This window comes from Monodelphis domestica, chromosome 2 (assembly GCF_027887165.1).
Source record: "Monodelphis domestica isolate mMonDom1 chromosome 2, mMonDom1.pri, whole genome shotgun sequence".
Lineage (NCBI taxonomy): Eukaryota > Metazoa > Chordata > Mammalia > Didelphimorphia > Didelphidae > Monodelphis > Monodelphis domestica.
Window position 1 is genome coordinate 66362733 of NC_077228.1, and position 16680 is coordinate 66379412.

The 16680-nt window shown below is 34.0% G+C and overlaps 1 protein-coding gene across 11 annotated transcripts in view; it reads left to right on the top strand.

The window, feature by feature from the left end:
- The window catches only part of LOC100020287 (protein PRRC2C), a 96597-nt gene that overhangs the window by 33390 nt on the left and 46527 nt on the right, over nt 1-16680 (top strand). For all 11 annotated transcript variants that reach the window (XM_056815536.1, XM_056815546.1, XM_056815541.1 and 8 more), the window contains 7 exons: nt 1158-1283; nt 3318-3553; nt 7671-7753; nt 8810-8943; nt 9031-9121; nt 10629-10764; nt 14449-14538. In XM_056815536.1, the coding sequence (XP_056671514.1) occupies nt 1158-1283; nt 3318-3553; nt 7671-7753; nt 8810-8943; nt 9031-9121; nt 10629-10764; nt 14449-14538 (896 nt within the window). The remainder of the gene's footprint in view (nt 1-1157; nt 1284-3317; nt 3554-7670; nt 7754-8809; nt 8944-9030; nt 9122-10628; nt 10765-14448; nt 14539-16680) is intronic.

The following is a 16680-nucleotide window of genomic DNA, read 5'->3' on the forward strand; positions in this document are numbered from 1 at the left end:
GGTGCAGTAAACAAGTCATCTGCATATAGGAGAACTTGGATGAATTGTCTGTAGAGAGTCTTCTAGACGTTTTTTATGATGATGGCAAACATCTTTGTCAGGTTTATGTCTTCCTGCTTTATGCCTTTATATATATTTTTTTAACATGTTCTTGATTTTCTTTTTATCAATAGTGATACTCTTCAGAATTTTTTCTAATTTGTATTTAGTGTATTGTCCTTCCAGTTGTTCTTCCTGTCTCTGTTTTCTTTATTATTTCTACTTCATCATGCAGAATATAAGGGATTGTGATATTTGATTCCTTGTCATAGTTCTACTCTCAATGAAGTTTATAATTTTTCATCTATTTCCAAGTATATTTTTAAATGTCCTTTAGGATGATTTGGCTTACATTGAACTTTTTGCAAAAGTCATTTCTCCTTTGTGCTGTTTTTTAAAAAGGCATACACATAATCTTCCATTCTTATTCATAAATTTATATTAGAATATGCTCAGTTTCATTTTTGTGGTGTTATTTTGGTATTCATCAAATCTAGGATCTTTCTATTTTCTTTTCTTCCTAAAGGAAGTATTAATTTCATATACAATTTCAGACATAATATATATTTTGAATCTTGTGTTGACTAAAAATCCTTGTCCTTGTTCCTCCGTCCCAAACTTTAACGTATTAAAAAAACAACTATTTTCCTTTATACTCTTGCACAGTTCTACTTCATTCTTCTTTGTGCTGCTGCCACCATCTCCCCTTCCCAAATTAGTTAAATTATTAAGATATAGTTTGAAATTTAAGGGTCTTATCAAAGATTTCAAATGAATTTTTGTATCTCCCTCTCTGGCAGATCTTAGCACATTCTTGCCCTTTTGCTTTTGTTCACCCTGAATTAATCTGTTCACTGAAATTATTTCCCCAGAAAGAGGGAAGAAGGTTCAATTCTTAAAACTAATCCAAACATCTGTTCTCTAGAATAGTAGCTGATTAGGCTCTTCTCTTGCTATGAATTTTAAAGACTGAGGCAACATTTTCAATGATAATAAATTTCATCAGAAAGCTAATAGTAATTTATTTAGAAAATAGAAAACAGGAAAGGGTACTGAGCTATTCATTAATGTTTCATGCTTATATATTTATATTTTTACTATTTAAAAATTTTTTTTAGGTGTTCAAGTAAATAGTCATTTCCAGCAAGAGTTTCCCAGTCTACAAGCAGCTGGTGATCAAGAAAAAAAAGAAAAAGATGCAAATGATGATGCCTATGGACCTGGACCCAGCTTACGACCACCAAGTAAGAGAGCTTTTTATTTTGGATGAATCATTTAAAAAATACATTTTGTACCTAGTTACTTTTTAAATATTAAGCAGTCAAACAACTCTTATTAAGCCTCTATTGTGTGATCAACACTGGGGATGAAAAGACAAAATTAAAATCTGTTCTTGTTCTCAAGGACCTTCTATAGGAAGATAACATGCACATATAAATATATACAGTAAAAATACAGTTCAGCTTCTGTGGGGAGAAATTAGTAAATGGAATGAATCTGGAAAGACTGTCAGGGGATCACTTTTGAGCTCAGTTTTGAAACTAGGATTTTTGAGAATCAGAGATTTAAGGGGTCTATTCCAAGTATAAAGGTAGCATGACTTAAAACATAGTTGAAAGGTGTAATACAATATATGAGCAGCAGGAAAGCCACACAGAAAGAGGGCAGCATGAAGTGGATAATGGGAATTTATTTTTAAAACTGGGATGATAGATTTGAGCCAGTTTGTGAAAAGCTTTAACTGCCAATGAATTTGTATTTCACCTAGAGGTAATGGGGGAGCCCCTGAAGTTTCTAGTGTAACATGAATCCTGTGCTTGGGTGATAATCACTTCTGTAGCTTTGTGGACAGTGTACTTCAGTATATGTGAAATAAAGCAAGGAGAGCAATTTTTATGCTTTTGATATATTCTAGGGGGAAAATTATATGGGCCTAAACTAAATTGATAGTTCAGTTAATGGAGAGAAGGGGATGGATGCAGATGTAGCAGAGGTATAATTAATAAAATTTAGTGATTGTTGGAATGTGTGAAGCAAGAAGTGAGTAGTCTAAGGGGGACTCATGTTGCTTAGTTGTTCATTCATATGTATTAAATGATACTACCTCCATCTTCTTGACTTCAAGAGTCAGTTTTATGTTACTTTAGTTTTACAGGCTTCCTACTTCAGAATCTCATTTGGAAGAGGGATAAGTGGAAGGAAGGCATATCCACTTCCCAGGGCAATTCATTCCACTTTCAGATAGCTATAATTGCTAAAATGGCTTTCTTTAAATTAGTTGAAATTTGTCTCTATAGCTTCTGCTCATTTTTCCTTATTATTCCCTCTAAATTCAAGTAGAACCAACCTTATTTCCCTTTCCCCATGGACCAGCCCTTTCCCTGACCTTAAAGTCTTCTTTTCTTCATCTAGACCTCATGATGTGATCTTAAGTCCCTTTATCCACCCTTGTTTCCTTCCTCTGGATAGTCTCCAGCTTATCACTGACCTTCCTAAACTGTGGCACCACTATCTGAAAATAATTCTCCAGAGATGGTCTGACTAGGTTATAGTATTATGACACAATCACCCCCATGTGTTGCTGACACTGGCTCTAAGGATATGTTAGGCTGTCTTTAGGGGGTTTTTACTTCATATCAATCAGATGTTTTGATTCATATTGAACTTGTCCACTAAAAACCCATATCTTTTTTAGTCTTTATAAGAAGAATCATGAAAGGGATCATAAATTTTGATGGTGCTTCCCCCATCTTATACTTAGGAAGTTGATTTTATGAAACAATTTAAGATTCTTTATTGAGCCCTTTTAAATTTCATCACTTTAGATTCAGTCTAATCTAATCTCTCAAAAGCCTTCTGGATACTGACTGTAATTTAATATGTTAGTTATCCTTCCTATGCATGTCTTCTTTGTCTTTATCCAGGTCACTGACAAAAATAGTGAAGAATGTAGAGTCCATCACAAATCCTTGGGGGACGGGGGCATTGTACTTACTAACCTCATTCCCAATTTACTCTTGGACGATAAATAATTACTTTTGGTATCCAAACTACCTCCCAAATAAACTTAATTGTACTACCATTCCTAGATCACTTGACGTTTTTTAGTGAATTGCACAATTGACTTGTTAGGCCTTTAAAGCCAGACTAGATTTTTATCATCTCCATCAATAAATTATAGTTGCCTTTGCCTCCTAAGTTATGTAAAAGCCAATTTTTGCTTTTTTTAATCCATTTCATTCTTAGTGCTTTGCATGTTTAATCCCTCTTCCTACCAGATGTTGCTAGTTGGAGAGAAGGTGGTAAATCTGCTGGCCCATCTTCTCCATCTGATCAAGAAGATAAGCTCCCTGGTCAAGATGATGGTGCAAATGGACCAGTAGAGCAAAACGATTCTCATAAAACAACAGAAAAGAGGTTACCTGGTGTTCCGCCTCAGATACCTCAGCCTAAACTGAATGGACAACAGCAGCCTGCTCTTGCCTCTCAGTACAGAGCAATGATGCCCCCTTATGTAAGTACTGTTAAGTGGATGAGGTCTAAAATCTGCATACAAATTCAACTAAAAAAAATTTTTTTTAAGTATTTACTAAGTATAAGACATACTACTGGGATCTGGGGAGATAAAACCAAACCTGACCCCCTGCTCTCAAGGAGCTTTCAACCCATTAATTTAACTTTTTGAAATATCTGCTATGTAATTTTAATATTATATAATTTAATAATAAATATGGTTATATGAGTTTAAAAAATTCCATTAAAATCATTTTCCTTTCTGGAAAAAAGAAGCAAGCTATAATTTTTAAAAAGATCTTCCTTTTGGTCTTGCATTTACTTTTAATTATGTTTAAACCCCTGGATGACAAGGCTGGTCTTAGGGCTTCTTAATTACTCTTTACTAGCAATTCTCCTAGGGAAACTTTAAATTAGCAGTGATCTAATAATGTATTTGGAGAAAAAAAAGTAGAAAGTTTGTCTTTTAATATCAATCCTTAAATATTTGTGGCAGGACACTATTAGGTGGGGATAAAGTGCTCAGCTTGGGAGCCAATGAGACTAGAAATCAAATTTTGATAAGACACTTCTTTTTTAACCCAAGAGAATTTATTTAGCCCTTATGTGTCTTAATCATTATCCAAAGACTTCACTACTAAGAGGATGGTTGCAATTTATATTGGTAGAGGGAATTAAGCACACTGGTAAAATCATAATCCATTTGTGTATTCACTTTTAGTTATTTTTATTCTACCTATATAGTTTGATAAATGAAATTTTAAGTATGTGTATATATATACACATATACATAAATATATATATATATTAGTATCAACTTTTTTGGAGAACTATATAGCTTAAATGAATGCTCTGTAAATCTTATGGACCATAACTAGAAATCTGGACATTTAAGTCAATGCCAGGCATAGGATACCATCTTTTATTATTCTTTCCTGGCTGTAATATCTCTGTTGTTTCCTTCAAATCCTTAAGTTAGCTTACTAACTTTTGTAATTTTCTCAAACTGAGTTCGAAAATAGGTTCCCTTGGATTCTTTCTCTCTTTTAACTTAAATAGGACTATCTTAGTAGAGAAAGTAGACAAAGAAGAGCAAAAAAAGAAAAGTTCACAGGAAAAGAAACTTCTGTTACATCCATTTTGTTTCTTAAAGTATAAATTGACTTTAATGCCAAAGTAATAGTTTCTTTGTCCTTTTTATTTATTTACTTTTTGCTGCTCTCATATTTTTAATTGGGTTTTTTCTTTATCTTTTGTTCTTAAGTTTTATTAAATTTCTGCCTGCATCCCTCCTCTTCATTCCTTATAACAGAATTTTTTCTTAAAGAGGAAGAAAATTTAGCAAAATTGATCACACAGTGGAGGAAAAAAAAATAGGGAAAAATCTGGCATGCTTATATATACATTTTTTTAAACCTGGAGGAATATTTAGATTTTTATGGTTATTTACAGATTTAATGCTAAACCAAAGGTACACTTGATGGCTAGATAAAATTGTAAGAAAATTCATTTAGAGGAAGAAAGCAGTCTAAACTATGAAGAGAAATAATGAAGACAGTAAAATCTCAACCTCAAAACTACATTATGAAACAGCAGTCATCAAAATTGTATCTTACTGTATGAAAAATAGAAAAGTAAATTACTGGAACAAACTAGCCAGGAGAATATAAGTGAAAGAACTTAAAAACAACCCAATGCCTGGTAGAACCCTAATATAAGTTATAAAGGAAATATTCCATATTTGGTAAGAATTAATGGAAAAACAGGAAAACAGTTTGATAGAAATAGGCTTAGACCAACAGCTTGCAGCATGGCCCCCCCCCCCCCCCCCCCAATTCAAAATGAATATATGACCTAGCTTAGATATTTAAGCTCATACCATTTTAAAAAAACCCAGAAGAATCAAATTATTTACTTTTGGCAGTTACATGTATAAAGAATAGAGGCAATTAACAAAAGATAAAATAGGTAATTTTGATTGAAATTGAAAGTTTCTATATTTTTATTTTAGTTGATACTTTTTTCTTCTTTTTTTTGCATCTGTCACTACCAACCAACTATTTTCTCCTTCACCAAAAAAAAATCCTTTCTAGTAACAAATAAAAATAGTTAGGCAAAACTAATTGGCCTACATCTGAAAATGTTTATTTGGTTTTGCATCTTTTATCCACCCTTTACCATAAAGTCAGGCAAATTTTTTATCAGTTTTTGAAAGTAATCATTTATCATTGCATTGATTAGAGTTCTGAAGTATTTCAGAGTTGTTTTCCTTTGTTATTTTGATTATCACATAAATTGTTCTGCTTCTATTCACTTTACTCTGTATCTGTCCGAATGTACTTCTTCCCAGATTTCTTTGAATGTGTTATGTTCATCATTTCTTATGCTATAATGTTGTTCCATTAACACAAAAAAGTCACGATTTACAGACATTCCCTGATTATTCCCACCCACCCCATTTTCCAGGTCTGTTTTTGCTAGTTACCTCACATGTTGCTCTAGATTTTCAGTCTTCTGGTCTTATTCTAATATTTTTCTTCATTGAATCTCACTGAGTTCTTTTTCTTATGTTTTTCAGGATGTCCCACAACTTGGTAAAGTTTCTACCTTCTGGTCTTAAATTTTAAATTTTCTTTCCAAATGCTAGAATTTTATTCTTTACCTCTTTCCTCCCTTTCTTTCCTCCCTTCCTTCCTTTTCATTGATCTACTCTTTTGGAGTCTGGAGCCAGTCCATTCTTTCTAGGGCTCTACTTGTACTTACTGTAGGATAAAGTGTTTGACTATTGACAGACCTTTGTTGGATATAGCTCATCCTGTAATTCTTGAACTCTGAACCTCACTTAAAATCTTTGAGCCACCACTTGACCTTACTTTAAAAGTAATATTCCCCATTGTTCAGCGTTGAGGACCCTATCCCCACTGTGTATAAGAAATCACCATATCCTTCAGACATACTTACCAATTTTGCTTTGCACTGTCTTTTTCTATTGGGCCAGTCAACATCAACTTAAAACTGGAATTCTTTAGTTAACCAGAAAATATAAAGCCAATAGTTAAAATAAACTAATTTTGAGTTTTTATAAAAGTCGTTCACATAACTGACTTAGAACATCTATATTTCAGTTATTTTAAAAATAAGGAATACAAATATGAAAATACCCTTTTTTCTAGAGGAGCTTGCAATTTCTAGCTTATGAAACTGTAAGCTTTAGAGCAAGGTAACTCATGTTTTTATAATTTTGAATTAATCGGATTTTGATCCTTAGAACTCTTCTGCAAAGTAGGCTGAATTTTTGACAGATGAAATTGGCATTAAGTGACTTACCTCTGGTCACATAATAAGACCTTCTGATCCACAGCTCTTAACATGGGCAAGTCATTTAATCTCATTTTACTAGAAGTTACAGCTGAATTGTCCATTCACATTTTGAAATGGAGAATTCCCTGCAACTGATGAAATCACTAGTAAACCTGTAAAGGGACCAATTGTGTGATAGGCAGTTATAATTCTTTTCAAACTATTGCCTTCCATTAGTTGGAAGTTTAACATTCCTGGTGAAATGTTTGTTTCAAGGAGAATTTTGGGATCTTTAAAAGTACAATACAGTCCTCTTGAGTGCAATCCAGTCTGCTTGCTATTCAATTCTAGGCTTTCTTTGTTACTCTCCATCTATAATGCCTATTCAAATTTTAGTTTCTTACTGGGTTCTCCATCCATCTTATAGCACGATCAGTCAATAGTTATTCTAGTTCTTTTCCCTGAGTGGATAGTTGAATCACTGTTTTCACTGGTAATGAATCTTATTTCTAAAATCTCTGGTGGATTTGATGATGTCAGTACAAGAGCTGGTCCCATCAATAGTTGGGCAAGTTATTTGAACTTTCAGAACATTGGTTTCTAAACATCTAGGATATGAAGACATACTGTTCCTTCCAACTCTAATTATAGAATAGTCTATTCAGAATTAATATAACTTGTTTTAGGCAAATAGAAATAATGTTTATTTTAATTAATATTGTGCTTATGTATCATTTTAGGGGTAAAGCAGACTTAAAATTTTGCAGTAATTTTTGGGGTTGATATGTTTGGGTTTTTTGTTTTTTTTCCCCTTCCAGATGTTTCAGCAGTATCCTAGGATGGCATATCCTCCATTACATGGCCCCATCAGATTCCCACCTTCCTTATCAGAAGCTAACAAGTAAGAATTTTAAGTGATTAGATTTATTGCATTGTGAATTCTGTAGTAGTTTGTAATTTCTAATGATTAAGAAATGCAGACATTCAACTATGTATAAATCTTTTAAAAATATGCTAGTTATTTGCCAACTCTGAGAAAAGAATGAATTTAAACTTTCAGATGATTTTATGATTTTGAAAGTTTCAGAAAGTAGAATTTATCCTATTGAAGTGTGGATACAAAAGAAAGAATAAGATATAATTTTTACCATTGCTGCTCCTAATACATTCCATCCCTTGGTTTTGCTCCTGATTTATTCTTGAATTGTCCTTATTGAATTGTAGGTTTCCTTATGATTTATAGACATAAAAGGGGGAAACAGGAACTTTGTTAAGGGTATGTTTTATAATTGTTAGTCTCTTAACTTCCAAGGATAAAAAAATCCATTGTTCATTCTTAAAAGTACTTCATTTTATAGTTGTGTCCTTATATTCACTATTCACTGTTTCATTTATCTGCAGTTAATCGTGGGGATTTGGGAAAATATTTAATTTGGAAAATTCCAGGGAGAGGGGGAATGGTTCTTAATTTTCAATCCACAAGCCATTGAATGCATGATGAAGTTGGCTAGTCCAGTACATGACTCATTTCCCTTTGTACCCATACCTACATGAAACTTTCTTCCAGTTGACTTCGTGTTCTTGCTGATTGCAGTTATTATACCATTATTGCAGTGTCTTTAAGAAAGCCCATACTATAATAATGGCCATAAAGTTCAGGAATACGGGTTCTGGTCAGTGCAGTTATACCCTCATATCCACTGATTCAATAATTCACTGATTCATTTACCAGGAGTTCACAATAGGTGTTGGCTAATTATCCATGTAGGATATGTATATGCATGAAAACCCCATATCTACAGCAAGTCTTAGAACATATCCCTTGTGGATATTATTTTTATTTTTTATATTTTAGAAATTGAATCAGAAAATTTCAGTCTTTAATTTTATGTCAATTTAATATTTCATTCTATTTCAGAGTGTAATTTCTTAACCCTGACATTAATTTTTTATCTAGAGGTCTTAGAGGAAGAGGTCCACCCCCAACTTGGGCCCCTGAGCCTGAACGTCCATCTATACTTAGTGCAACAGAACTTAAAGAGCTTGATAAATTTGATAACCTAGATGCTGAAGCTGATGAAGGATGGGCAGGTAAGAATTGAAAGTGACTCCTCAGTTTAGTTTACTGAATTCACTTTAAGGAAGCACTCAATTTTCCTTTACTTTTATATTCAATAGGAGCTCAGATGGAAGTAGATTATACAGAACAGCTCAATTTTAGTGATGATGATGAACAAGGAGGTAGTCAGAAAGACAATAAAGATAATTGGTAAGTCATTCAACCAGGTCTTCCTGTTTTGGTGGGTTGCTGTTAGTTGTACAGTATTCAACATTTGTGTGAAAACTTTCACTATTCTGCTCCACTGTTAAAAAATATCAGTTCCACATTTGTAAAGCATCTGCTTTGGGCCATTCATTATGTAAGGTTCTGAGAATATAAATATAAAAGTCAAATAGTCCCTACTTTTAAGGAGCTTATATTTTAACTGGAGAACAAGGTGTATAGGTATATACAAAGTGAATATAAGGCAATTTGGGTTGACTATCAGAAAAGGCCTCATGTAGGAAGTGTTTAAACTGAAATTCAACTTCAGCTCAAGTTGAAGGAACCCCAGAGATTATAAGAGGTAGAGATGAGACAAGCACATTGCAGGTATGGGGGTAGGGAAGTAGCCTTGGCACAGATTTGGTAATGAGGGGTGCATAATGACAAATAATGTATAGACTAGACTAGAAAGTCCAAGTTAGGGCAGGTTATATAGCCAACTCTGATAGAAATTCTTTAAATGACAGAGCAGTGTTTTGAGTCTACTTTAAATTATCATTGACTCTTGTATAGAAAATAGAACCCCAAGGGAAGAGCTTTGACCAATTTAAGATGATAAAATTGAGGCTAAAGGTGATGACAGCCTGAATAGTTATAGTTGTGTGTGGATAGGAGTTAATGCAAGATATGTAAAGACAGACTTGACAACTTTTCAATTGATTAGATAGGATATTGAGTATGGCTCTGATGTTGCAAATCTGGTAAAGATAAAGTTGTTAGTATTTTGCACTAAGTAGGAAGAGGTAAAGATATCCAGGGAAAATATACCTTTTGGTATATTTAAATAGGGGGTGCCTATAGAATATTTAGTTTGAAACATCCAGTAGGCATTTGAGTCTGGAACTCAGATGGGCCACTAGGGCTGTATGTATGAGTAGATAGATCTGAAAATCATCTGTTCAATAATCTAGTTCAATAGAATTGGAGTTGATAAGGTCACCAAGAGAGAAGAGAAAGGGGCTTAGGACAGAAAGAGCCTCAGGGTGTACCCACACTTTGTGAACATTGGCAGAGAAAATGTTTATTCAATAAAGAAGGCTAAGAGGGAATCATCAAACAAGTCATAGAAGAACTTGTTTTCCTGCCTTAATACCATGACTGTCACAAAAATTGAGACTGCTGACTTTCTTCTCCATTTCACTATCTTTCTTGAAAGCCTGTTAAAAGAAATGTCAACAGTATTCACTATGCAAAGTATGTACATTTGCTTCTGGAATGCCAACATAGAAGGTAAAAATCAAGGTGTCTAACTTCGGGCCTTCAAATAATGGGGATTTTAGCCATTTTTCATAGCAGTGAATGAACCTATTCATATTTTTTCAAAGTCTTTGATTCATTGTCCCTCACAATTTAGAAAAACTGTTATGAGAAAGTGTAGTGGATAAAATAGGTATTGATGATACGTGGCTTATTTTTTTTTCCATTCTTGTTAATGCCTGTTGTTCTTCAGTGAAGAAGCACCAAAGACTTCTGAAAGTGCTGAAAACCGAAAAGATGATGATGAAGGTTCTGGCCCCAAATCTCAGTTGCTTCCACAGTCATCAGTGTCAAAAGGTCCTTATGGAAAAGGACCTCCTTTTAATCAGGTTTGTTGAATTGAGGTGTAGTCAACAAAGGGTGCTTTGTGTAATAGACATAATTGAAATAGTGGGATTTTTTTTATCATTTAGAGCAAATTATGCAACTGAAGACTTTCAAGTATAGTAACTAACTGAAAGCCAGATGTAGTCCTTTTTTTTTTTAACCTAGTCCTTGTGAAGCATGTAATAAACATTTTTTATTAAAGAATTTTAAGAAAAAGAGAGGCTATATTTAGGCCAAGCTTTTTTTTTTTTTAATGTCCTGGACCCAAAACACTGTTGTCAGGTTTCTGCTTAAAGATTTCTTTCTAGTGAACAAATGGGATTAGTTGACTAGTTTTCCTTTTGGATAACTGTAAGTGTTAAGAAGTTTAGAAGATGCTGAAATCTGCTGCTTTTTAATGAAGCCATTACATAGGTTTTGTGTGATACTCCCTTTCAGAAGAAATCTGATGTATTCTGAGGCAGTTTGCTTGCTGTATTTTGGGGAAAGCCAAATAGCTTTTCTTTTGTAGAGTGCCAACATATGTTTCTTTATAACTTAATATCATTAATTCTCTTCAGTTCTGGTCAGTCAGAGTTCTTGAGACTTTCAAAGTTGTTCAAAGTCTGTTAGTTTTTAGGTTCTTCTCACTTCATTCTATACCATCTTATAAAGCTCTTCCAGGTATTTTCTGTAAACAGTCCTTTTTGCCATTTTTTTAGGACATAGTATTCCAGTTCATTCATACATCATAAATTGTTTGGCTACACTTTGCCAGATAGGTATTCCCTTAGTTTTCACTTCTATGACCAAAAGGGACATTTAAAAATATTTTAATATGTCTGGGTCCTTTTTGTCTTTTGTTCTCCAGTAGTTGTAATAGAGTTTTCAGTCATAACAGTTTAGTGCCTTTTATACTGTACATTTAAAAAAATATATAACCTAAGTTAATTAACCTTTAGTTATTTTGATGGCTTCACAAGTCTTTTTCAGCTTATAGTCCAATACAATCTTGATGGTTTTCACAGATTTGTCTAGCAATATTTTCAATATCTTATACTTGTGATGGCAATGTTTTTAACCCAAGCATACAACTTTATTTTTAAATTACATTTTGTTTGTTTTGGGCCATTGTTCAATACTCTTGATCTTGTGGAGCTATATCTTGTCATTCAGTATATTGGTTATCTTTCCAAGCTATGTGTCATCTGTAGATTTTACAGATATTTTATCTATGTCTTAATCTCAGTTACTGATGAAAATGTATTAACAGTGGGGCACCTAAGGTAATTTCTTTCCTCCAAATTAACACTAATTCATCAATGAGTTTCTGGAAGTCAACTGGTTCCAAATTCAGCTGTCTTAATATATCACACTATCACATAATACCATATTTTTCCTCCAATCCTTAAGCATAACATAAAGTACTTGGTGCCAAATATTTTACTGAAAAATAAGTATTTTTTGCCTAAGCATTTCCCTGATCTAGCAGTTTAGCTTCCCTACTAAGGGAAATATTAACTTGGCATTATATCTTTTCTCAATGGAACTATACTGCCTCTCAGTTTCGCAGCTTCCCTTGTAGCTCTTGTATGTCATGATTTCCCCTCAATGTATTAGATTATTGGACCTCCCTCCCCCCAACCCCCCCGCCGCGCCCCCCCCCCCCCCCCCAAAACCCTTACCTTTTGTCTTACGATCAATAGTAAGTATTGGCTTGGAGGCAGAATAGTGGTAAAGGCTAGGCAGTTGAGAGTAAGTAGCTTGCCTAGGGTCACATATGAAGTGTTTCAGACCACTGTTGTACCCAGGTCCTTCCAACTCCAGGCCTGGCTCTGTCCACTGTACTACTGAGCTGCTTGTAGACTTAGATCTTAACTCCACCCTCTATCTACTTTTTTTAATCCTTTGAAATCCAGAATTGATTTTCTTTAGTTTACATGTCTTTAATGCAATTATCATTCACATACTTTTGGGGGTGGTCACTTATCAAAACTGATCTTTTGTTAAGTTATTCAATAGCTTCCTTGGTTCTCTAGGCCTGAATAATCAATCACTACTACTCTATATTTTTTCTTTGATGATGTATCTTGTCATCTGCTAACACTTGCCAGACCCCATCTCTTTAAGTATGTGTTAAATCCAAAATTCTCTGGAAACTGTATCTTAATTTATTAATATTTATTAAATAATAAAAAGGGATGGGGGTTTGGGGGGGGGGTGAGGGAAGGCCTCTAGCCACATGTGGCTGGCTGTTCCCTTAAGAAGCCTCCAAGAGCCTGGCTGGGAGCCAGGCCTACACACTATTCCCTCTGGATTCCCTGAAAAAAAGCCCCCACTTCTCTTGAGATTCGGATTTATGTTCTTAGTGACATCCCAACCTTATTCTGAGCAAGAGGCAGGTCTTCTTGAAGCTAGGAAGTCAGGAAGGGCAGGAGACAAGGGTCTTCCTGACACTAGGATGCCTTTAGAATGGCTTCAGAGAGTCCATGCCTCCCACTATTTATCCTTTATACCATTATCTTCAGTAGTTTGGTCTTTAATTTAATTTTTCCCAAGGTTACATGATTCACGTTTTCCCCCTCCTGGAGTTGAAAAGCAATTCCACTGGGTTATATGTAACCTTTTTCCATATTATTCATTTTTGTAATGGAGTGACCTTTTAAAACCAAAACTCCAAATTATGTGCCCAAATAAACATTGGACAAATCATGTTTTCTCCTGCATTTCTACTCTAGCTTTCTTTCTCCTAGCTATCCCTAGAATGGAATAGCATTCTTTCTCATAAGTCCCTCAGAATTGTCCTGGATCATTGCATTGCTTTTAGTAGCAAAGTCCATTACATTTGATCATCTCACAATATTTTAGTTACTGTGTACAATGTTCTCTTGGTTCTGCTTATTTCACTCCACATCAGTTCATGTTGGTCTTTCCAGTTTTTAAATCATCTGGTTCACTTTCCTTATAGCAAAATAGTATTCCATCACATACCACAATTTGTTCAGCCTTTCTTGAATTGAGGGACATCCCTTCATTTTCATTGTGTAGTTTGTTGACAGATAAACAAAAAACTGTTCTTAATTCAATTAGAGGATAGGAAGGTTTAATTTCAAGCTTAATACCAAACAACCTTTTTGAAATCTAACCTTAACCTTGAGATGCCAAAGAAAAAGAAATGAACCTGCTTTCTCCAAAATTGATCCCAAACCCTTTCTATTGGAAAAACTTCATTCCTATTATGTAGCTCTAAATGTTCAGTTTGCCACTTTCTGCTTTGTCATAGTCTTAGAACCTCAGGACATATTGGCTGCAGGACAGTCAACTTGACATATCTATGGGTAATGATCATTAATAACTCTTGCCTGGTTAGATCAATGGTCTAATATTTGCTAACTAGTCAAAAATACAAGTGTTAGATTTTATTGTAGTCTAGCTCCTGACTATGTAACTCAAGTAATGCCATTTACCCTAATCACTCATCAATACATACATTCTGATTATAGTAAGGATAAGGAAACTTACACTGCAAAATAAAATTTCATGACAAGTTCAGTTCTCACATTAAATTATTAGAAAGAAGTTTATGGAGGCCTTGTAGAGTGAGAGTCTTTTGAAGATTTAGTATTTTAATTTAGAATATTAAATGTATTTATTTGTCAGAATGACTGGACCTCATTTTGTAAACCGTTTCCTCCTTTATTAATTAGGAACGAGGACCTCCTCCGACACAGTCCTTAATGCATGAAAAGAACAGTACTGCTCACTTGCCACTTCAGCCAAAGACACTTACTCAGCAGGTATGATGCTACTAGTTACTAGTTAAAGTCTGAATTTTTGAGTGGAAAGATGTGCAAATTGTTTTTCTACTTTGGGAACCTAATAAAAATACTTGCAAAATTGGAACTTAAAATGATTTTTTTGGTTTTGTTGAACATGAAAATTTAGTGTATAGGACTCCTTTTTTGTATATTCAAAATTATGGGGTGGGGGTGGGGGTGTGTGTATGTAAATTCTTTAGGTCTTTGTATGCCTGTCCTTGTTTCTGTCTCCACAAGATAACCCCTTAGATGGACTCCCTTATTTCTACATATAAAATCTCATACTCTCATACTTCCAGGCTCTCATCATCCTTCCTTGGAAGATTGCAGTGGCATTCCCTTTAATTGGGATCCATCTGATATCTTGGCCTATTCTGGTCATTCCCTCCCTCCCCCAACAAATTGGTTTTTCTAAAGTATGGTCCTGACCAATTTCTCATGATCTCTAGGATCAAATATAAATCCCTCTGTTTGCCATTTAAAGTTCTCTTCCAAGCTTTGAGCCTTCTTACATATTACCTCACCTCCATATAAAATCTTGGGTCCTGCTATACTAGACTAGGTTATTTTGAGTTCCTCATACATAGTGCTCCTCCCATTCCTTTCTCCATGCCTTTGTTTTGTACTTCAATATACAACCTAAGCACCACATATGGTAATAACCAAGTGGCTTTTCTGGATCCTCCAAGCTACAAGTGCCTCCAAGACTGTCTTTTCCTGTACTCTGTATTTACATTCTATTTAACATGACCCTATTCTTTTACATTCAGCCTTTGTCCCATAGAGAGTTAAAAATAATTCAAGCTCTGTTCAGCTCACACATTTCATTGCAGGATTGAGCTAGAATAATCATGGCAGCTTTTTGAACACAGATGATTTGTACCAATATGAAAAAGATATGGTACCTAGCCATTCTTAGTAAATATGGCATTATTACTTGGTTGTGCAATGAATAATCAGAATATTATCTACATCCATATAGTTGAATATTAAGTACAAAATGAATTCTAGTTTAAACTATTTCTGATTTTTGGACTATTGCTTATTACCATAACAAAGTATCCTTAGGCATCATTGGAAAATGGTTTGTGATATTAAATATACACAAACTAGGTTTTTATACTACATAAAACCCTAAATATTTTGTAATTTAGGTAAGTCTTTTGCAAAGCCAATCAAAATTTTTCTTCTACCTTTACTTAGCCCTCTAGCTGATAAAATTTACATTCTTAAAGGTATATGAGATCATCCTGGCAGAGATTTTAGCTGGGATTTGTAATCACTTCATATTTTGAGTTTCATTACCTTGAAATAATTGGTGTCTTTTAAGTTTAGTGCAAACATTAAAATAGGAAAATAAATGCAAAGAATGCTCATATCTCATCATATCAGAAAATATATATTGAATACCCACTATAGAAGAAAGCAGGTTTAGTTGATCTGTTTCTTTGCTTTTCAAAAGCAAATTCACCACATTTAACTTCTTTTAAAGGCATTGTATAGCGTGCAAAAGTGGGAGTCAGAAAGAGAGGTCCTGCAATTTTGTATTTCCCTGCTCTTGAAAAGCCATTTAACTTATCTGGGTTTTATTTTTCTTCATATGAATCTTGCTTGTTGAGTGAAAAATTGTGATTCGCTGCCCCAGCCTTATATTTTGTTATAAGAATCAAATAATGGAATCTCTTTGTTGATAATCTTGTGGTGTTATGTTTACCTTTTCTATTAAAATGACATCTGCCTCATTTTGTTTTAATAAAACTTCTCAAGCAGAAATTCAGAAGTATTGAGCATATGCCTTGCTATTATGACACAAGTCATATAGTTTTTATATCCCCATCTCTTTTTCTAGAACTTCATATGTAAGCTTTCTCTCACCCCCTTATCTGTGCTTAACTTAAAAGCTCTTTAAAGGCATTTTACATTTTATGCTTATTCTCAGAGCTTTGAAATATATTTGTATGTTAATTTACTTGTCTTGTTGACCCCACACTAGAGTTTTCTCAAAATTCCTCTAGTGAAACTATGCTTAAACTTTTTTTTTGGTCATGGACATTTTTGTCAGTCTGATGTCTCTGTGAACCTCTCCCTCAGGATAATGTCTTTAGATGCATAAAATATATA